Source organism: Nesoenas mayeri, assembly GCF_963082525.1.
Source record: "Nesoenas mayeri genome assembly, chromosome: 10".
NCBI classification, from domain to species: Eukaryota; Metazoa; Chordata; class Aves; order Columbiformes; family Columbidae; genus Nesoenas; species Nesoenas mayeri.
Window position 1 is genome coordinate 7119464 of NC_137560.1, and position 22549 is coordinate 7142012.

The 22549-nt window shown below is 62.1% G+C and overlaps 1 protein-coding gene across 2 annotated transcripts; it reads right to left on the reverse strand.

The window, feature by feature from the left end:
• Positions 1 to 171: 171 nt before the first annotated feature.
• SEMA3F (semaphorin 3F) lies at positions 172 to 19224 on the reverse strand (the record flags this gene model as incomplete). Of its 2 annotated transcripts, XM_080350485.1 has the most annotated exons (18): positions 172 to 582; positions 662 to 795; positions 1370 to 1437; positions 1518 to 1675; positions 1924 to 1965; positions 2216 to 2304; positions 3154 to 3376; positions 3474 to 3618; positions 3732 to 3801; positions 4003 to 4117; positions 4194 to 4333; positions 5806 to 5925; positions 6311 to 6404; positions 8204 to 8284; positions 9685 to 9804; positions 10432 to 10494; positions 10648 to 10808; positions 19113 to 19224. In XM_080350485.1, the coding sequence occupies 18 exons, from the start codon at positions 19222 to 19224 to the stop codon at positions 172 to 174; spliced, it is 2346 nt and encodes a 781-aa protein (XP_080206611.1). The 2 variants fall into 2 exon arrangements, with proteins under 2 accessions (XP_080206611.1, XP_080206612.1); XM_080350486.1 differs by lacking the exon at positions 8204 to 8284.
• Between the last annotated feature and the right edge of the window lie 3325 nt (positions 19225 to 22549).

Below are 22549 nucleotides of genomic sequence, written 5' to 3' on the forward strand. Positions count from 1 at the left end.
TACAAATAAATGCCGTCTCCCGCGGGAGGGGAGAGTGCGTGTGTCTGCATGTGTGTGTGTGCGTGGATGTATATATATATATATTTATTTATTTATTTATTTATAGATATTTTTAATATTAAAAGGGGGGAAAAATAGAGCACTGTGCTAGCAAAGTCCCTGATGACGGTTTCATGTGTGCCCGTAGGTCTCTGGCTGGTGATTCCGGCGGTTCCGAGGTTTCTTCTGCTCCTGCTGCTCCTTGGCTTTGAGGCCAGCCAGCGGCTGAGGGGGGCTAGCGGCTGTGTGCCGCCAGTAGCCCTGGCAGTACTGGTCCAGGAGTCCCATTTCAGGCTGGGTGAGGAGCTGCAGCAGGTCCTGGTAGCGGGGAGTGGGGGCCCCAGGCAGGCCGGGGGGGGTTTCCACCTGCACCAGCACGGCGTGGACAGCGCGGCTGCTGAGGACGCGGAGCTGCACCTTGGTCACTGTGTGCTTGAAGTTGTTCTCGGTGGCAGTGCACGAGTAGAGGCCGCTGTCGGTGAGCTGGAGGGCACGCAGCAGCAAGCCCTGCTCCGTCCGCAGCACCCGGCCCTCCACCCGCAGCTGCGGGGGGAGAGGTGGCACAGCTCAGTCGACTGGTCCCTGCCCGCCCCCGGCACCCCCGAGCACCCCCCTGCCCTACCTCTTTCCGCCGGTCGCTGTTGTCCTTCTGCAGCAGCCACTTGACGCTGGCCTGAGGCGAGCGGGGCTGGCACTCCAGGAAAGCGGTGCTGCCCTCCACCCCGTACTGCACGGCCTCCACTGCATTCTTGTTAGCTGCAGGGGCGGCCACAGGCAGCCAGGTCACACCTGCAGCTCCATGTCCCCTGCCCCGCTGCCCTCCTGCCCAGCCCACTTGCTCTCCAAGAGAGAGCTTCTGTCCACCTCCACCCCTGGGTATGCTGGCTACCCAGCTACCAAGCAAGTGTGCTCCTCCTCTAGCTAAGCCATCCTTCCAGAAGGGTGTCCATCCTTCCTTCCATCCATCCAAATCTACTCCTTCTCCTCCCCAACATATCCATCTATCCATGTTTCATCCCTAATGTATCCATCTATCCATCCATGTTCATCCTACTCCCTGATGTACCCACCCCTGCTTATGCTCCTCCTTAATGTATCCACTTTTTCTTCAATCTATTCTTCCATCCATCCATCCATCCATCCATCCATCCATCCATCCATCCATCCTCACCCTCTTCCTATATATCCACCCACACAACCATCAACCCACCAGGGCCCCCATCCACCCTCTCCCCCTCTGGCTGCTGCCCACATCCCACATCCTCCTGCCCTCAGCACACCCCCCAGCTGCCTCCCAGTGCTGTGGGGCTGTGCCTCACACCTCACCCACCGTTGGAGTTGTAGCCCCGGCACTGGCGGATGGGATTGCCATGCCGCACGTCCTGCCGCCGGCTCCGCCTGTGGGGAGTCAAGGAGGTGAGCAGGGGAGCCTGGGGCCAGGGGGTCCCTCTCCGCTGCCCCCTCCTGGCCCCCCATACCTCTTGGAGGAGGCAGAGTAGCGGGTGCAGGCACTGCCGTCCCAGGCGCAGTACGGGTCCCGCGCCAGGCAGCAGTCAGCACAGGCTTCCCCGTAGACGTCACAGCGGTGCAGGGCCAGGTGGGTCACGCCAACAGCCGAGGACACATACAGCTGTTGCTGTTGGGGGACAAAGAGGACAGGGTGAAATGTCATCTCATCCTCTCCCTGTAAGCACCCCCCCAGAATGAGCTGCAGTCTCCTGGTGCTGGGACTGGTTAAGACACCAAACCCACCCAGGGCCACCGGAGCCAGCTCGTCCTGGGGTGACCCGTGTGCCTCCTGCTCGGCTGCGGTGACACTGGGCAGTGCTATGGCCAGGCCCACAATGGGATCTGCCCAGCCCTTTGCCACGCACCATCACTCACCCTCTTGGAGGAGATGGTCATCGTCTTGACGGGTGCTGGCACCTAGATGGGAGCAGGAGTGGAAGAGATGGAGAGGAGAGCACCTGGCCTAACGCTGCAGCCCTGGAGGGGCAGCCCAGACACCCCCCAGGTAGCTGGGGTGGGGCAGGGCTGGGCAGGGGGAGTTGTGAGGGGCAGGAGAAACAATGCTTGGGGTCCCTCCAGTGCCAGCCAAGGGCTGCTTGGTGTCCCAAGGGCCTGGCTGGCTGGCTTGAGGACACTCAGTGAGGGTGGAGGACAGGACAACTCCTACCTTGAACACCTCAATCTCTTCCAGCATGAGCTCTTCCGTCTCCATGTCATCCCGAGGGAGCACGATGACCTTCTGCACAGTGCCTCGATCTGCAAGACACCACAATGCCCAGGCACTCAGTGCCACCCCTGGGCACATGTGCCCTCCCCTCCTGTGAAGGGGGTCCCTTCTTGGGGCTGGGGGGAGGAAGGACTCCCCAAGCTCACCCCCATCTCTCTCCTGCTGCAGTGGGTGGCTGTGCCTGGGGTGTAGCCCAGGCCACTGCACATGCCTAGAGACTGCCACCACCTAGGGCAGGGTTGGAGCAGCAGCCAGGGATGGGCATTGGGGCAGGGGAAGGACCAGGATGGCTCACAGGGGTCTGGGATGCAGGTTAGAGCAGGGGAAGCACCAGGCCAGGCAATGGTGTCCCCAGGATGGGCACTGGGGCTGGGGAAGGACAGCGTGGGTGGCTGGTGCCTCTAGGATGGGCAATTGGGCAGGGGAAGATTGAGGTGAGATGATGGTGGGATTAGGATGGCCAGTGGAAGGAAGCATGAAGCTGGGTTGTAGAATCTGTAGGATGGGTACCAGGGTCAAGAAAGTATAAGACTGGATGGTGGAGCCCCTGGGGTGAGCACTTGGGCAAGGAGAGGACCAGGCTGGCTGGTGGCATCCATTGGATGGGAATCATGCTGGACAGCTGGCCCTGCAGGCAGGAATCGGGCTAGGGGAAGGACCAAGCTGCGTGGTGGAATCCATGGGATGGGCACTGGGGCAGAGGGAGGACCAGGCTGGAGCCTACAGGAGGGGCAGGGATCTTGGCGGGGGGGTCTCAGCTCTTTGCCCCGCTCTAGTGTGGTGGAGGGCACAGGGCTCTGGCCAGCCCTGGTGGTACCCGTGCCCTCCAGGGCCGCGCCGGAGCATGCTGCATTCCCCGCGGTGCGCGGCGTGGGTACCTGTGCCCAGGAAAAGCACCTCATAGCGTCCGTCTGCCGCATCCACCTGGTCGACGGCCACCGTGGTGAAGCGGTAGTTGACGTTGGTGCGGACCACCAGCGGCCGGCGGTGCGCGGGGTAGACAGCGTGGTACATCAGTGGGTGCGCACGCATGAAGTTGATCACTTCATCAGGGTAGTCCTTGGTCGACTTCATGGATGGGGTAAAGGTCCCCCCGGGGCACTGCAATAGAAGTGTCACGAGTGCTCAGTGACCTGGTGACAAGGCAGGGGTCTGAGGGTGATGGCTCACCTCCCAACGCGTGCCTGGGGCTACTTACGGTGCCCGGCCGGGGGTAGGGCATCTTGCCCGTGTAGGGCATCCACTGGTAGTTGGGTCCCTCCTTGTGCGCAAAGGGCCCGTTGAAGACCATGCGGATATCAGCCATGGAGTAGACGCAGACAGCAGAGCCTTTGAAGACTGACCTGGAGGGAAGGACCTGCTGCCACCCTCCAGCTTGGCACCGCAGCATCACCGGGGCCCCCACCCAGCTGGGGATCCCCCTCCGCTGCTCCGTGCCAGGAGACTCAGAACTCACCCCGAGGCAGAGAACACCGCGTAGATAACAGGGTTTTTGGTGTCCTGAGTCTGCTGGATGAAGACATCCTCTTGAGACAGAAAAACGGGGGTGTCACCATGGGGCAGACAGGACACCCCTCACACTCAGGGACACCAAGGCAGGAGGGAGAGCAGCTCCGCGTGGGAGAAGTAAGAGGTGGAGGGCAGCAAGGGGGTATGCAGCCCTCCCCAGGGTGCCCCCCAAGCCTGCAGGGGTGCAGAAGGTTCCCGCCCCCGCCTTGCCCACTCACGGAGCTCGTCAAAGTGTGTTTCGATCCCATCGGGTCCGGGCACGGAGCACACAAGCCGAGCCTTCAGGAAGGTGCTCCACTTGTTCACGAGGCAGCAGTGGCCCCCATCGTCATTCTGCAACGGAGAGACCCCCATGCTGAGCTCCGCCCGCCCCCATGCCTGCCCCCTGCCCAGCCCCGGCTCCACTCACCAGGCAAATGCGCCCGATGCGGGAATAGACCCCAGGGCTCAGCGGAGCATCAGCCGACTTCTCTCGGAAGAAGAAGTAGAGCTTGTCGTCGTTCCTCTCGCTGCTGTCGGGGATGAGCTGGGCACGGACAAAGGCCGGGTCTGGAACAGCACAGCACACTCAGTCCCACGGCACCCTCTGCCCCCCACCACAGTGGGGTGCTGAGCCCCCCTCCTCCAGTAGCGTATCCAGTATGCTTCTGCAGTGCTGCATCCAGCTCTGGAGCCCCCCGCACAGGACAGACATGGACCTGTTGGAGAGGGGCCAGAGGAGCCACAGAAATGATCCAAGGCTGGAACAGCTCTGCTGGGAGGACAGGCTGAGAGAGTTGGGGTGTTCAGCTGGAGAAGAGAAGGCTCTGGGGAGATCTTATTGCGGCCCTTTAGTGCTTAAAAGGAGCTTATAAGAAAGATGGAGACAGGCTTTTCAGCAGGGCCAGTTATGATAGGACAAGGGGTGATGGTTTTAAACTAAAGGAGGGGAGATTCAGGCCAGACATGGAGGAATAAATTTTTTACAATGAGGGTGGTGAAACACTGGCCCAGGTTGCCCAGAGAGGTGGTGGATGAACCATCCCTGGAGACATCCCAGGTCAAGCTGGACGGGGCTCTGAGCAACCTCATGTGGGTGAAGATGTCTCTGCTCATGGCAGGGGGTTGGACTTGATGAGCTTTGAAGGCCCCTTCCAACCCAAACTGTGCTACGATTCTATGAAAAACACTGTTGTGGTTGCAGGGTGAGAGCTGGATCTGGAGCAGAGCTGCAAAGGTAGGGTGAGGAACCGGGTCTCTGGTGGTCAACAGTGCTCCAGGAGGGGCTCAGAGCATCCCTGGAGTCCCTGGGAGCACCCCTGAGGACCACAGTGTGGAGGGCTCCAGCAGTTCCATGAGCAGGGCGGTGGGAATGGGTCGTACCCCCCAGGGAGGAACCACACAACCTGGAAGCTTCTCAGGAAGCTTCTCCCTGCCATCCATCAGGCAGTGCCTAGCCTGCACTGACAGCTCCCCCTCTTCGGGTTACCGCCCCGCCGGCTCCCTGGCCCGGCAGGACCAGTCCATCTGCTCTGCTCTGTTTACTCAGCTGCTGGCCCGTGGGCAGGGGGGCTCCGGGGGGACAGGATGAGCGTTTGGGGTCACCGATCGCAGGCGACATGGTTGACATCTCAGCCCTGCAGAAACCCACGCACAGACTCCAGCAGAGCCACACACATCTCTCACCAGGTGCCTGCTCCCACTGCCCAGCGAAGCTCCTGGTGTGTCTGTCACTGTGCCCTGCACAGCTATCCCTCTGCTCTTCTGTCTGGATTTCCATCCAACCATCCATCCATCCATCCATCCATCCATCCATCATCTGTTCATCCATCATCTATTCACCCAATCATCCACCCATCAACTGTCAACCATCCATCATCTGACCACCCATTCATCCGTCCATCCATACCACACCATGACCCATCTGCCTGCCCATGCTGGCTGCTGTCTCTCTCCTGGTAGGATGCAGTATGACATGACAGGTCTCTGGGCTGGAGCCATGGGCTCCCCAGGGAACCTGGGCCAATGACACCCCAACTCACCATTGAGCCAGCGTGAATTGTACTGGTCTGTCCTCATGGCTGTCTGCTTGCCCATGGTGCGGAAGATGGCTGCGTCCGTGCCCATGAAGTCGATGTAGACGCCAGCATAGAGCTCTTCATCTGCAGAGGGCAGAGATCAGCCGGGGACCCCCACTTAGTCCCATCCATCCACCTTCTCCCACTGCCCTGGGCTCCATCCAGCCCCAGCTCCGGCCGGTAGCCACCAGGCAACCAAGAGCCACTGGCTGTGGCCATCCCAGCAAACTCGGGAGTTTGGTAGTGGTCTGTAACTAGGACCCCCAACTCTGCCGGGCCAGGTGCCCCAGGACTAGGCACCCCAGGTGCCCCAGGGTCTGCAGCTGGAGGGGTGGTAGGGGCAAGAACCCAACTCCTGGGGGGTATGTGGGCAACACAGGAAGATGGTGGGAGCCATTGTCCCATATCATCTGCACGTTCCCTCTGCCCAACGCAGCCAGCGCCAGCCCCAGGGGGCTGCAGGACTCACTTATTAATGCAGAGACAGTGTCTACTTTGGGGTCGTAGGAACATTTCCCCTTGCCCGACTCCAGTTTGTCTGGCTCCAGGTAGAAGATATAATCCTGGAGAAGGAAGCAAATGGAGGAGCTGGTTAGCTGTTCATCCCTCCATCCCTGTGGCACCTTCCAAAGCCCGCCGGGAGAGGCAGCCTCTCCCAGGAGAGAGCCCAGCAGCAAGGACAGATGCAGATGGACTACACCACGGGTCTGCATGTCTCCTGAGAAGCTGAAGCCTCCATGAGCTTCTCCTCCAACGTTGCTGGGTGCTCCTCCGTGCCCTCCACCACCTGGAGACTTGGCTGAGCTGCCAGGCTGAAATGGAGAATCCATCCCCCAGGTCCACTTCTGTGCAAACTTCTTCCAGCCACCTCTTCTCTCCGTCCAGCTGTGCTGCACATCGCCACTTGGTCTGCTCCAGGTCATGCAGCTCCAGCAGCTTCGGCAGGCAGGGTTTGGCCAGGGACACCACTTGGCACTGCTCGGCACCGCTCAGCACTGCTCGGCTGCCAGACCCAGTGGGCTCCTCTCGCCAGGACCTGTTTTCCAGTGGGTGCCGCCAAAGTGGCATCACGGTGAGACGCTGCACCCGCTCCAGGGGATTTGCCCCACGCTGTTAGGATCCATCTCCCCGCCGTCGCCTCTGCCTTCCCCATGGCCACTCCCAGCACCATCATGGGAGACCCACGCTGCCTCCAGAGACGCACACAAAACCCTCTGCCAGGGCCAGCTGGGAGCACATCACCTCTCAGCCCAGTGATCACCTCCAGAGCGGGGACAAAGCAGCATCAGTGAAGCACTCAAAAAGAGCCTGGGTGCACAGGGGACATTTAGGCTACCAAATCGAGCTGGTGGAGCTGCCTGCTGGCCCCACAGCCTTTCTCTGATGCAGGCGTGACAGACATGCTGGTGGTCAACCTCCATCGACAGGGGAGTGGGGTCCTGGCAGAGCCCCTGGCCCCAGGAAAGGTAGGAGCAGGTGGGGAGCCGGGATGCTCACCACACACATCTCACATCACAAGATCTGCTTGTGCCAGCTCTTCCTAGGACACCACAGCCCCAGAAACAGGCATGGCCATGCTTCCACCATCCCCATCACTGTGCCGTGCCACCTGCAATACTGGCATCAGCACAAACAACTCTGCTAAGTGCTGGCCCTGGTCCCAAGCGGGACAAACTCTTTCCATTGACAACCTGGCTCTGCAGTGCAGCCCTGGCCCCGGCCAAACCATGTCACCCTCCCACTGGGCAACCCAGGAGCCACTGTGGCACTGGTGGCCCATGTGATCCCCGGCCCATGCACCGACCCACGTTAGTCTGGGGGGGAGAGGCTCAGGGGGTAACACTGTCAGGGCAGGCTGGGCACTGGGTGTCCCCAGAAGCTGGGGACGCTGTCACCTTCCTGAGCCCGCTTGCCCTCTGGGATGACACCAGCCCCTTCTGGGGCAGGGCGAAGCAGCTGTTCAGCAATTTTTTTAATAGACCCTACCAAAACACATCTTGCACATTGCCTTGGCATTCTCCTCTGAACCATCCTGATTCCTGAGGCTTTGCCCAACACACTGCCCCACTTCTAGAGCCAGGCAAAGCCAGTGGTGAGGGAGAGCCACCGTCCCTGACAGTGTCCCCACAAGGGACCCGTGCACGGCCCAGGAGGAAGGAGTTAGTGAGAGAAGGAGAGTGGAGACGCCAGGCCGGTGGCTGGAGGATGCTGTGCCAAGAGGGAAGATGGTGGGGATGCCCATGGCACAGGGTGCCCAGCCCGGGGGTTGGGAGCATGCCGGTGGGAAGGAGGAGCCCGCGGCTCCGGCGTGGCCCACGGGAGAGGTGGGCACGGCTGCGGCGGCCCCCAGACCGGTCCCCACCTTGCTTTGTGCTGGTCTTGGGCTGAGGGGGCTGTCAGTGGATCTGCTTTCCCGGCCTCCCGGCTGGCTCGGCGGAAACCCCTGGGGAAAAGGAGCAGGGCAGAGAGTTAGCGCTGCGGGGGGGGCAAGGACCCCCTAGGCGGGGGAGGCAGGGGATCCCAAGAGCTGGGGTGGTGGGTGCCATGTAGCAGCAGAGCTGCAGCTCCCTCTCGGGGTGCCGGTGGGGTCCCTGGATGCTGCAAGCTGGGCTCCAGCAGGAGGGTCTCCGGGAAGGATCCTGCCATCTCCAACAGAACTGGGGTGCCCTGGCACAGGGCAGGAGGGGTGGCAGAGGCGGCTGCCAGAAGCCAGCCAGGTTGCGCTCATGCCCAGGGAGACAATGCTGGCACCTGCCACCCAGCTGACAGTGCCCCATGCAGAGAAGCAAGGCCCTGGTGCTGAGCCATGACACCACCGGTGACCTGGTCCTGGTGACCATGACACTGGTCCTGGTGACCCCCAGTCCCTGCCACACTGCCACTGGTTCCACCAGAGGGGACACACAATGCTGTTCCCTGTTGCATGGGCATCCCTAGTGCTCCTCAAATGCTGCCACTTCCCAGGCTAGTCCCGGTCTGGTGTCAATCCCGTCCTAGTCCAGTCCAAATACAGTCCTAGTCCAGTCCAGTCCAGTCCCAATTTGGTCCCAATCCAGAGTGGCCTGAGCAGCATCCACCTCTCTTGGTGCCTGTGCTGGGCTTGGGGAGCACTGGGGCAGACACCCGTCCTCCACATCCAGCGTCGTTCTCCTCCCTCAGCTGGGGCTGATGGTGCCCAGCTCAGTCCAGCCACGGGAGAGGACGCAGCCCAGGACCTGCCACCCCGGCATGGAGGGGACGGACACCTTGCAGGGCTCCAGGCCCCTGGGACACCTGTGCTGCTGCTTGCAGAGATCAGCTCCTTCCGAGGGCCATCCGAAAAGCTCTCCTCCATCTGCCACACATCTAGCCTGGTGACATGCAGCTTCCACGCTGCCCTCGCTGCACCTCACAGTCCTCAGGGCCAGGTGACATCCTTCCATCCAGGGACAATCCCAGCACAGCCGCACATGCCGGCATGGCCTCTGCCATCGTTCTCCCTGTGCTGGTGCAGTGTCTGGTATCCTCCGCACCCATGGTGGGGGGCTTGGTGGCCGGCGATGGGTGGGCGGGCAGCTAGAGGTGGGCATATCCCTCACCCTGGTAGAGATCCGGTGGCGGCTGTGGCTGGCAGGGCGGGAGGGCATGTCGTGTGGAACTGGTGTCGCGGTCCAGCCGGGGTAGCCAGGTTCCAGTGTGAAGAGAAGCCCTTGGTCTGTGGAGACGGCTTGGCCCCGCTCAGCAGCGTAGAACTGTTAGCCACACTGCCCCCCCGCACCCTGCTGCAGCCCCACAGCGGCTGCGCCAGCACCGCTGAGCCGGGCAGTGGCCACCACTGTCCCCTCCGTCCCTCCCACCTCTCACCTGGGCTTTGCGCCCGCGGTTGACAAAGGTGCAGATGGGGTTGTAGGCGCCGGTGCCACAAACGTAGAGGTGGGTCCGGTTCCAGGGCTGGATCAGACGGATGAAGTTGCCGCACTCCCCCTGGGAAGAAGAGGAGGGGGGTGACAACCCCAGCAAGGGGACAGAGCACCCCTCTTCCCACCACCTGTTAGCATCCATGCTGAGGTGGGCACCATGGGGTCCGGCCCCACGGCACACGGTGGGAGTTGCGGAAGGGAGAAAGCAGGGCGAGGAACCAGGAAGGTGGAAAGCTGGCACAGGGCATGGGCTGGCATGAGACACGGCATGGGGGTGGGGTTTGGCCACGGGTTGGAGTGGTCATGGGTTGGTATGGGCCATGGGGTGGCATGGGTCAAGGGGTAGCGTCGGACTTGGGATGGCATGGCGATGGTTTGGCATGGGTCACGGGAGGGGCTGGCATGGCACACTGAAGGGCTCAGCGCTGGCCAGTGAGAGAAAGCAGCATGGGGACCTTGGCCTCCTGCTCGCCCACAAAGCTCTCCAGGACCTGCATGGCTGGGACAGAAGGGGTGGCAGGACACCGCGACACCTCAGAGTGCCACCCCATCCCGGCATGGCTGCACATGCTGCTACAGAGGACCCAGGGGTGGCTTCTCCAGGGTAGGACACAAGGACATGAATCCCTCCCCAGTGCTGGTCACTAACCCACCCGCTGCTACCAGAAGGGGGTTTGTGGTGGCCACTCACATTGCTGTTCTTGCCCGACAGGATGCACTCCTCGATCCTCTGCTGGGACGCAGGCCAGTGGATCTGTGGAGACACCAGCCCAGGGTTCCCTGCCTGGCCCCAATTCTGCCCCACCAGCACCAGCGATGCCCATCGAGCCCTTGGCCCAGCATCCAACACGCACCCCTGGGTGCCTGTTTGCCCCCCTTCCACCCATGCCCTGTGATGGCAGCTTACGATGAGGGGCTCGCGGTTGATGTCGTGGAGGTCCAGCGAGAGGATGTAGTCCTTGCTGCCCACGTACATGCGGTCGTGGTCCTCGTCCTTCAGCAGGATGCGGTAGTCGCTAGAGTTGAGGAGGAAGTTGAAGAAGTGTGCTGTGCCCGTCGCCTTTAGCTCTGCAGGGGGAAAGGGGCACATGTCAGCATTCCAGGGACCCTCACCTTCCCCACTGCCACCCCTGCCCCCGAGTCCAAGTCTGGTCCCGAATGGAGGATGTCCTGTGAGAGGAGGTGCCCACCTTCCAGCCCCCAAATTCCCCTCCATGAGCACCATGATGCTGCCTCCTCTACATGGGACATGGGACAATGACAGAGATGCTCACAGCCAGTTGGGACTACCAAGGGTGGCCAGGGGAGGGGCAGCAGGAGACCCAGCATCCCACAGCATGGAGTGGAGCTCATGAGATGAGACAGGAAGGGGGGTGCTCCCTGGAGCCCCAGCCAAGTGCCCAGCTCCCAAAATCTTCTGCATCATTCCTCTCCAGCTGTATGTTCCCAGGTCCCAACCAGGCCACTGGTTCCTCAAATGGGGGAGTTGGGACCCTAAGGAGCAGGCATCCCAAGGAATGGGAGGGGACAAGCCTCTCCCCCACCCCGTGCACCCCATCCCCCCCTTGGGAAGTTATTTTTAGCCCGAGTGTGGGAGCAACGAGTGAAAGAGGATAATGAGGGTCATGAATATTCACAAGTGCAATGAGGCAGCCAGATGGAAGGCAGAAGTGCTGCAGATGATGTGGGCCGGTGCCAAGGACCACGTGGCAGGGGCCAGGACATGAGCGAGACAGAAGACCCTACCCCATGGGACACCATCTGCCCTGGATGTCACCTCCTTTGGAGGTGCCAACCCTTTGGATGCCACCAGAAGCCATGAGATGCCACCCCTATGGGGTGTCAGCTTTCCCATATGCCACCCCCTTTGGAGATGTCACTCCATTTGGATACCAACCCCACGGGACACTGTTCCCATGGGCATCCCCACGCCGGAGATTTTGTCCCTCCAGGCAGGAACATGCTCTGTGCAGATGCCGGATGCTGGGGGCAGCCCCTGGGGATCCCCTTTACTGGGTGGGAGCGGAGCAGGGGACTGCAGGCCAGTAGTGGGCAGGAGGACTTCAGCCTCCAAGCAGAGCTGGGCAGGGCTCCAACAGGCAGCTCAGCACATCTCCCTGACCTCCTGCCTCTCAGACCCATGTGGGGCTGACAATGTCCCACGGGTGTCCCCAGGGTCCTATGCTGGGGTCTGCCCTCTTTGGGGAGCAGGAGGGATGGGGGGAATGTGCCCTGCACTCTTGCACCCCAGTGATGCTAAGAACCCCCTTGCACAGCCCTGGGGACCCCTTGATTGGCATCCTGGGGGTGGGCTGGGGGCACCTCCCATTGCTTGTGGGGAAGCGGAGTCTCCATGGGAGCCCACATCAAGGGAGCAAAGGGGTGCCTGGGCACAGCCACTGGTGTCACTGGGAGGACCCGCTCTGTCCCCTGGCTGGCAGCAGTGATCCCCAATGCCCAGCCCATGGCGGGGCACCTGCAGCCCCCCAGCACCACTCAGCGTGGCGGTGAGGCCAGCACATGCCAGGCACCGTGGGGAGGGAACCTGCTGGGACACACTGTGGGAAACAGTGTAATGGGATGGGACATCCACCTTCCAGGGGTCCAGACCTCCCCACCAATGCTGGCTGGATGGGGCAAGCATGGCAGGAATGTGGAGGGGCTGGCAGTTTAGGTTGTGGGTGCAGGGGTGTCCCCACCGTGGCAGAGGTGAGGTGACACAGTGAAAGGCATGGGGGACCAAGGGGGCCCAGCCACCCACCCCACGGCACACTCCTCTTGCCTGGCCCATCTGGGCTCCAGATGCTCCCTGTTGTCAGCAGGGGCTCGCCTGCCACCTGTGGTATCCCCTGCCTGTCCCACAGTGTTCTCTGGGGAGCCAAGAAAGGGCAGGGCAGCTCTGGCAGCGGGTGATGCAGGCAGAGCAGGACAGGATGTTCCCAGCACTGGGGACCCACTGCCAGCACCAGCATCACACGCCCATCCATCCCACTGGGGGCAGAGATGATCCCAGCATAGGGATGGCAGTTAAACCAGGCAGGACCTGCGCTGAGACAGCCCCACTCTGCCACTGCTGCCTGGCCTGGGGGTCCCGTGTCCACCCTCCCCAGGGGACAGCATGTCCACCCTCCCAGGGGACGCGCTCCCATCTTTGGTCTCCCCTCCCAGCTGGGACCGTGGGGCTGAGTCGAGCAGCACCAAGACACTGGCAGTGGAGGGTCCCACGCCAGCAACAGTCCCAAATATCCCACATCCATCAGGATGAGCGGCCCCAGGGCTCAGCAGGGGACAGGGACAGCAGCACAAAGGGCCCCGGCCCCTCACTGGGGCCCTCATTCAGCCCCCTACGCCCCAGCGATCAGAGGGGGCACCCCTAAAGTGGGGCGGGGACGGACCCGCTGCCCCGTGACGCCCTCTCCAAAGGGGATGGAGGGGCGGGTGAGCCCCTGCCCCAACCTCTGACCTCCCAAACAGTCACCCCCCACTGCCCTCCCCACCTAATTCCCCAATGCTGTGCCCCCAAACCTGCCCCCAGCAGCTGCGGGGGTGTTCCGGGGATAGAGAATCTGACTCGTTAGCGGATGCGCCCAGATGAGCCTATTCCCTCCTGCATCCCTGCTGCCAACCCCAGCACCGCAGAGCTTCCCCGGCTGGCCGGGAGCCTAATCCCATTTTAATTGCCCAGCACCGGAGCCGGGAGCTGCCCGGCATCACAGCCAGGGTGGCCTCTCTGGGGACTGCCCCCTTGCAATCATCCCATGGAGCCCCCACTGATTCCCCCCGAGACTCGCCTTCCCAGCATCATTTGGTGGCCTCAGGTGTTGAGATTTAATTATCCGGCACCCTCAAGCAATGCCGGTGGCCAGGAACCTGTCAGACCCTTGGCCGGCAACCCAGGGCCATGCTCAGCTCTGCCCGTGGCAGTGGCATGCAGCTCTGCCAGACTACCTGCTCTGCAAAGCCAAATTCTTCCCATAATGCCAAATTCAGGTTGAATTTACAGCTCCGGCAGCTGCCCACACCTCCACCGGTGCTGAATGCCACTCCCGTCCCCATCAGGCAGGGATGAGCAGTTCCCATCCATCGCCCATGAGCGCGCAGACCAGCGCTGATCTCCAAACCAAGGGTGAGATTTTGGGGGACCCAATAAAACCAAGCATCCCAGGGTGCTGCTCACCCCACCTGAGCTCTCCAGATGCCCCTGATCCCCCCCAAACATCAGCAGGGTGCTGGCACAAAGGGTTAATGCCATTAGGACCTGAGTCGGTCACCTCCCCAGGTGCACCAGCACTGCACTCCCCCAAAAGCAATTACAGGCGCTCTCACCAAATTAGTTTCTAATTATGGGCTTGTAGCGCATTCAACATAATTAGCATGTAAATTACACGGCGTGTTTATATTCAATAACCGCTCTCCCCCCGGCTGGCAGCGGCAGCGCCTTTTGGGAGCCCTTTCTGTCCATGGGGGCGAATGAATTCACTCCACATGCCGATGGAGAAGCCCAGCACAGATCCCAGGGAGCCTGGCCCAGCAGGGATAAATCCCAGCTCCAGCCCAGAGCGTTTCATCTCACACCAATCTAAAGCTCAACCTAAATTTTGGGGACGTTCCTCCTCAATTTTTCCCTACTTGAAAAGTGGGAGGCAGGTTTTTGGGTACTGGGTGGAGAGGAGGGCTGGGGAGCGATGCTGAGAAAGGGATGGGGGGCTGAATACGACTCCTCGCGTGTTTAAAGCATTTGTTGTTATTGGGGCTGATCAAAGCGCTGGGTGGGTTGCCCGATAAAAGCAGAATTGCTTATTTGTTTGAGCGTCACTCCGCTACCCCTTGATGGGTTATTTATGATGTAATTAAGCTAATTACATGTAATAAGAGAGTTTCCGTGGCCCCCAGCCAAGCTCTTTTCCCATTTAACCGATTCACAGGTGGGAGGAAACCGAAGCTGCCTTGCTGGGGCTATGGAGATGAAATGGCTCTGGCTCCTGATCGCTGCCTTCCACCCCCGACCGTCTCCAGCCCCGCTTGGGGAGCATCGCCCCAGCACTCACCCCGCCGGCCCCCGCAGCAGGGGACAGGTGTCACCAACACGCGGGTCAAATCCCTTGGGATAAAAGCGGGGCCGGCCGGGTGCTTCCCCCATCGGCCATCACTGCCCGGCCAGTTGGGCGCAGGCCAGAAAGACAAAACAAAAAAGAAAAAGGGAAAAAAAAAGAAAACCACATTTTTTCAGCCAAAACCGCTGATTCATCCCCCAGCGAGCCTGCTCGAAGCACTCGTGGGGGGACGTGTCCCAGAGAGCATCGCTGGCAGGGGGACTCTGTCCCCACCGAGCATCACTCAGCAGCAGTGACCCCCGTCTCCAGGGGGGATCTGGTCCAGGGGATGCTCTGGCAGCAGGAAAACCCCCTCAGGAAGGAGACTGGCTTCCAAAAAACACTTTAATTCCTGCAAAAGCAAAGGGCTGAGCTGAGGGGTCCCCACTCACCATTTTAGAGCTTTTTAAAAAATGTTTTTTACATTATTTTCTTCTGCAGCCCCTGAGAACAGGGCAAGGTGCTGGGTGGGAAGACGGCTGCTGTTCCAGGCCCCGGGAAAGGGAGCGGCTGGGGGGCTCCAGGCAGGGACACACACACACCAGGACCCCAAGAAGGGCCACGCTGGCTGCCCTGCTCCAGAAGGAGCAGCGTTAATTTGAAGGATAACAAGCTTATTAGGTACCAGCTTGGGGGTGGAGGGGCTGAAATCACACAGGGGCTTTTTTGAGGCGGGTTTAAGGAGCTTATGGAGCTTCACAGCCGGAGCCCTGGGGGCTCAGCCCCAGCGGCAGCCGGTCCCAGCAGGTGGGGGGCCCTGCGGCAGCCCCCCACTGCCCCAGCCAGGGAAATCCTCTTAGGGGTTGCAGGGCTCAGCCCCAAGTCCCTGTCCCCCAGGGCATGGCAGAGGGGACTGTGCCGTGTTCCCTCCCTCAAGGGCTCCAAGGAGCAGCATGGGGATCTGGCACGTGCCCAACCTGTGCCAGGGTGGGGACCAATGATGCCAACCCTCCCAGCTTGTCCCCAGGGCTGGCTGCCCCCAAGCCCTTGGCCCTGCCTGCACATTCCCCCTGTGTCCCCCCCATGTTTATTCCAGCCCGCTGTCACCAAGCGGTGCCCACAGCTGCAGCAGCTTAGGAGGGCGCCGGGCGGCCCCTGGGGACATGTCCCCCTTGCCGGGCTCCCCTCCAGCCATCTGCCACCCTCAGCCCCAGATCAAGTGTGCCGATGTCCTCCGGCTGCCAGCCAAGATGCCAGCAGGGCGGGAGGGGAAACTGAGGCAAGAGGTGAGGAGGAGCACAGTCACACAGAGGGCTGGCAGTAGCGTCAAGAGGACTTTCCACCACTTGATTTGTTCTTTTTAAAGTGATTTTCCCCCCGCACAGGAACTGCACTGCCTCTCACCCAGCCCCTCCCAGCCAGGGCTGCCCCCCGGCTGGACCTTTGCTGCAGCGTTTCCGAGAGGTGCCGGCACGGCTGTTCCCATCGCCGTGGGGGGGGGAGCGGCTCCCCCTTTGAAGCCCCATGGAGAGCCCTGACCCTGAGGGCTTCCCGCGACCATGCGGGACGAGAGCCCACCCTTCCTTCCCGCACGCTTTTCCCACGCTGGACAAGGAGCAGGACACGGAGGGATGAATCACCATCATCATCATCACCTCCTGCATCATTGCGGGGAAAGCACGGACCTCTCTGGTGCAGGAGCCCCCAGCCCAGAGGAAGGCCTGGAGGAGAGGTGGCTGCAGGATGTGCACGGGAGACGGGGGGAATTGTCAGCAAGATGATGATTTAAAATATCCACCCTATTTCTGGCCAGCACCGGGCTGGGATCTGGGAAGAGCTGTTGGCAATAGGGAGCCATGCCGGAGCCGCTCCCAGCACTGTTCTTTCCGTGCCGGTCACCTTCCTCCCGCGGGCACACGGACAGGAAAGCCTTGAGAGGGAGGACAGACAGACAGGGACCACAGTGGTCACGAGATGGGGAGAGTACCAGGGAGTGACCCTGCGCAACCCTTGCACTGGTGTGAAGGAGCTTGGCTCCAGCTCCTTTCCTATTGCTTCGTTATTATATATACATATATTTTAAAAGCACTCAAAGACGAAGAGGTTCCATAGAGGATGACGCAGGCCCCGGAGAGCTGCGACAAACCTCCGGCGCGCGATAACAACCAAAGGCAAACAAACCCAGAGACGTTCCCAGGGCTGGCGGGGCTCCAGGCAGCGCGGCCGAGGCGAGGCGCCGGGGGGACACGGCAGCTCCCGCCGGCACAGCTCCTTCCCCGGCACCTTGCCGGGCGCCAGGGCATGGTGACAGCCACCTTGGTCCCACCAGGCAGCGCCTCAGCCAGGGGACGTTGGTGGCAGGGACCTGAACTCCAACCCCTGCAGCAACTCAGCAGCCCCCTGCGCTACCGCGGCCGTGTCCCTGCTGGCAGAGCCCAGCCCAACTCATCACACCAGCGTCCCACAGCCCAGGTCCCATCACGCCCAGCCCTGCCACCCACTCAGCCACCCCAGGGGACTTGGAGCTGGGGATTTCGGCACCAGCCCCAGTTTCCCAAGCAAGAGAAGAGGCTGCACTGGCTGGGACATGCCGCTGCCACCCCACATCTTGTGGCACTGCAGCTTCGGGAAGGATGAGCGCACGTTATTGACTCGGTGAAGCCACGTACCAGCAGCTCAGCATGTTGCACCCCAAGGAAGACCCTGAGCTAATCCTCCACTGCCACTGCAAGAGCACGGCCGGGGAAGGGGCGAGCAGCATCCCTTCCCAATCCTGGTGTGCTCAGATTCAACACACTGCTAGCACTTCTCCCTATGCAAGTGAGAACTGGCCCATCTCCCACCATGAATCCAACCTCTGGGAAGAAGGAGCCCTGCCAGACCCCTCAGGACATCACTGCCCTAGCACAAGAGAGAAGGACCAGAGATCCCAACAGGGGCACTCGAGTGACATCCCCTGGGCAAGGTCAGGGACATCCATTCAACCCATCCAGGGCCAAAAACCAACCCCAAACTAGCCCCCACCCTGCGGCACAGCATGCCCAGCCACGCTTATCCGGAATTAATCCTGCTCCCCAGGCATGCCGGTGGCTGCAGGATGGTGACAGGCGTTAACACACACCTCGCCGGGGCGGCAGGCGCTGGGTCCAGCCACGGCTTTGCCAGAGCCTGCCCTCACCACAGTGGCGAGGAAGAGATGCTCCAAGCTGAGGTGAGGGACACAGCCCTGGGCAGGAAACAGCAGTGGCCAAAGTGCCCCAGCAGCCCCCCAAAACCCCCCAAAACCACCTTTGGGAGAGGAAAGCAGTGCCTGCCAAACAGGGAGGAACTGTTCACTCGTTTCCAGCCTGGACTTGTCCCCAGCCTCTTCATACCAGCCATTTTTCTGCTGAGACCAGCCTTTAACACCAGTGTCTTGCTCTGCCTGTGCTGTGTTTGCTGTCAGCCCCCTCAGCCCCTCCCGCTGGGCTCAGCCAGACCGGAGCTGCCGTGCTCCCCAACAGCTCTGCCACCACAGCCCAGGCTCACCGGTTCATACACAACCGGAGGGCAAAGGCAGGGCAGGGGCGCAGGCAGCACAGCCCCGGCTCACCGCCCCCGGGACCCCAATGGGAGGCAGACATGAGGCTACATGTGCCTGTCACCCTCCTGACACGCGTCCCCAGGCTGGGATGCATCCAAGCGGGCAGCCAGCTCCCACAGGGGCCAGGGTGATGGCGGCACCAAACACACCATGTCAGCGGGGGCAATTTGTGCTCCACTCCTCCAGGTTTGCAAGCCCAAGCCCTCATCACTTCCCATCCGGCCCCTTCTCAGCATTCCCCCTGGCAGGAACTCAGGACCAACCCCTCTGCCAACATGCACCCTAGAGCTGACGCTGGGGTTCCCTCCTGGCTCACAGAGGGGACTGGGTGGTCATACAACCCCAGTACCAAAGGGTTAAGCTGCTTCCAACCCCACCCACCATCCTCCCCTCCTGCCAGCTCCCAGGCGTTAATACCAGCTCGGGGGTCGGGGTGGCATCAAGCTGCTGTCTGGTCTCGGGGTGCTGCCGGGGGTCTCCCCACACCTCAGCACCCAGCTTTGCCAGATGGAGAGAGCCGCCCACCCACAAGCAGAAGTGTACTGGGGGGACTGGGCAGGCTACCAGCCCCCAGGACTGAGAGAGGGGGACAGACTGGGAGCTCAGCCATGCCGGCATGCAGATCCCCATGGAGATTTCTGGAAGTGCTGACACCCCCCAGTGAGGAGGAGGACCAGCCTGGACCAGGGTGTTGCTGGTCTCCTCCACCCAGCTGGGGTCCCACCCCATCCCCAACAGCCGCTGCTCGGCTCTTACCTTTGAAGGAGAGCTGGACCCTGGGGGTGGCGACGCTGTGGTCCTTGGCGTGGGCCGCCCGCCAGCCCAGAGTCAGCAGGGTGGCCCAGAGGAGGACACCGACCACGGGCATGGTGGGCACACGCCTAGGTGCCGAGGTCAAGGGGAGTCCAGGGGGGGCTGAGCCTGCCGAAGAGGGTACAGGGAGGAGGGACGTCAGTTTGCTGCACCTACCACCCCCCTGGTGGGGTTACAAAGCCCCCCCCATCATCTCCCCATCCTGCTCTTCATCACCTGCCGGCACACAGCATCCCCCAGGGAGAGCTGGGAGCCAGCCCTAGGGAGGGCTCAGCTGAACCCCGCTTTGCAAGCTGGGGGGATGGGGGGCAGGAATTGAGGGGCGCAGCCTCACCTCCTTGGGTGCCAAGCCAAGCGCACAGGGCGAGGTGAGCGTGGCAGCAAGCACCGCTGCAGCGTGTTCCTCCACACAAGCCAGCAAGCCTTGCCCAGGTGAGGAGCATCCCTCCTCACCCCCCCAGCCTGCAGCATCCCCACCCCACCAGGCTGGCTCCCCCCACCCCAGCACCCAGAGGGGTCCCATACCCAGCCCTCTCCCATTACCCCCACCTCTTCTCCCAGCCCCCAGCAAAGCCACAGCAAGCAGAGCCGGGATCAAATCTTTCCAACATGAAGGAAATCTGGACTTCATTATTCCAAGAACGTACAAAAAAAAAGGGGGGGGGATTTTTTTTTCATAAATAAAAGAGAAAGAAAAAGAAGGAAAAAAACCAGCCCTGCCTGTGTGCCAGGCAGCTGGACTCCCTGGGGCTCCAGCACTGAGCGGAGTCCGCCAAGCTGCCTCCAGCAAGCCACACACGCACCCCGGCTCAGCACCCTGCACGGCACGTGGTGCCCCCAGCGTGCCCCACCGCCCCTACCAGAGAGGAACCATCCCCTCGGGCCCAAGTCCCCCTCCCAAGGCAGCACTCTCCCAGGGGGCTCCAGATGAGGATCACGGCAGGATTTGGGAGGATGCCCTCAGCTGGAAGCCCCTTGTGTCCCCAGGGAGCTGCACACCCAGGGTGGGATGTGCTGCGGTACCCAGCTGGGCTGGGGCAAACAGGGAGTGCCCAGCCAGCCCGGCCACAGGGGCTCTGCACCGCAGAGATGGGCGCTGCCTGCCAGCACGCTGTGCTGGGGGGTCCCCACTGTGCCACCCCACGGAGACATGCTCTCCATGGCTCTGCCAGCTGCCACCGCACAGCCCCACAAGGGACAGGCACACACAAGGGTGTCGGATGGATGGCTAGGAACCCTTTGGGGGCACCCTGGAAGAGGGATGCTGAACTGCAGGGGGGGTGATCCTACACCCCAGGGCTCTGCCTGCAGGCCACCCGGGTGGTCTGTCTGGCCCCTCCCCAGGAGCACAGCACCCACAACGCCGGCCCCAGCCCCAAGCGGGACAAGAGCAGCGGCACCGTCACCGGCAGGCAGGCGCCAACGCGGCCCCTCCAGCGGCGCGCTTCCTCGAGTGGCGGGGCAAGACCCAGAGCGCAGCGGCACCGCTGCTCCCCAGGGCTCAATATTTTTTTCCTCACTCTTGCCTTTGGAGTCAGTAAATGTTTCGATTTGCTCCTCTCCCCCATGGTACACCCAGCTCTGCTCCATTGTACTGGCATTCAGTCCCCTTCTAGGCTGGCCCCCCCCTTCTCCCACCCATTCCCAGGCTCTGCCCTTCCCATCAGCGCCAGGCTGGGACAGCCGGAGCCCCCAATTCCTCCGCCAGCCAAAACTCCAGTTGGTTGCAGTTAAACACCACCCCCTCCATCCAAACCTCCCCCCCTCTCCCCAGCAGCTTTAGGAAATAATTCTGGCAAATCCCACTATTGCATTTGGATGGAGCGGCGTACGCGTCAGAGACAGGGAGCGAGATGGCAAACAAAGGAAAAGAGGGAGAGGAGGGGAGCGCAGCGAGTGCAGGGCGAGGAGTGGGGAAAGAGCCGGCGGCGAGCGGCGGGCACCCAGGCCCAGCCGGGAGAGGCAAATTCCAAGGAAGCAAAAAGGGGAAATGGCCCATTGGCGTGCACCTTGGCCGGGAAATCTCCATTTCCAGGGTCATCTGCGCTCCAGGGAAACTGGAAACTCCAGGGGAGAGCAGCCACATTCCTCCCCACCAGCACCCGGCTGGCTGGGGTTGGGTTTTTTTTTTTGGCAATTAAAGTTTGGCCATCGCTGGTGCTGCCGCGGGAAGATGAAAATCCCGCTCGGCTTTATGCCCCCTCCCCAGGCCAGTCAACCAAGTGCCACCGAGCCGGAGCAATTAGAGAAAGGTTTTCTCAGCTGGAACAGAGACTTCTTTGGGGGACTGAGACCCCAGCACGGATGGGGCACTTCAGGGGGCTCAGAGCTAATGCTGCCTATACGCCTGGTCCCACTGGCCTCAGGAGTGAGCCTAGCGAGCAGGAACGTTTTAGGAGGGAAAAGAAATACAGGCAGGATGGGCAGTGGGAGGGGAGCCTGCCCCACTCCTCAGCCACGGTGCCCGAATGCGCAATGCCACGGGCAGGAAGGGAAAAAAAAATTAAAATAAAAGGAAAAAAGAAATTATAATGCTAATTGTCTGCCGCGACCACTCGCACCACGGGAATAACTTTGCACAACTTTGCACCTCTGGCATGCCTGGCCTGTCCCCAGGGAGAGCCCTCTGTCCCCTGCTCTCCGGCCCCAGGCGCTGCTCTGTCCCCGGACCCCCAGCCCTGCTGCGGTTCGGGGTTGCACCGGGGCAGGCGGCCCCACCGAGGCGGGCTTCGGCTGTCTGCTCCACGGTGCTGGGGGTCTCTGTTGTGTCCCCCCAGCACCCCCTCCTTGGGCACCCACCCGCCGCCGAGCCCTGCAGCAGCTCCCCTTACCCCGGAGCTCCCTCCCAGCCCCCGTCCCTGTCTGCACCCTGCCCCCGGGGACAGCCTCCCCGCCGCGAGCGGGAGCGGGTCGCGCCTGCCCAGCCACGGGCTCCCGGGGGTGAGGGCACCGGCAGGGACCCCCCACGCCGGTATCGCCCCTCTGCGAGGCGGCGGGGGACGAGCTGCAAAGCATCCCGTGTCGCTGCCAGCGCGGGACGGGGGTCCCGGCACCGGACCGCAGGCACCGGCCCCCTCACTCTCCTCCTCACCTGCCCGCTTCATTGGCAAGTTGCAGCGGGGGCACACACACACGCGAGTTCCGAGCGGCGGAAAGTTTTCTCGGGGCGCCCCCCGCACCGGGCCCCCGCTCCGCCGCCCGCCCCTGCTCTTACCTCTGTGCAGGTCCCGGCGGCGGCGGCTGAGGAGGGGGTGGAGGGCGGGGGGGCTCCGCGCCGCGCCGATCACCCGCGGGCCCCCGCCATCTCGCGGCCGCGACTGCCGCCGCGGCCCCGGCCCGTGGAGCGGCGGCGGGGCGGGGCGGGGCGGGGCGGGGCGGGG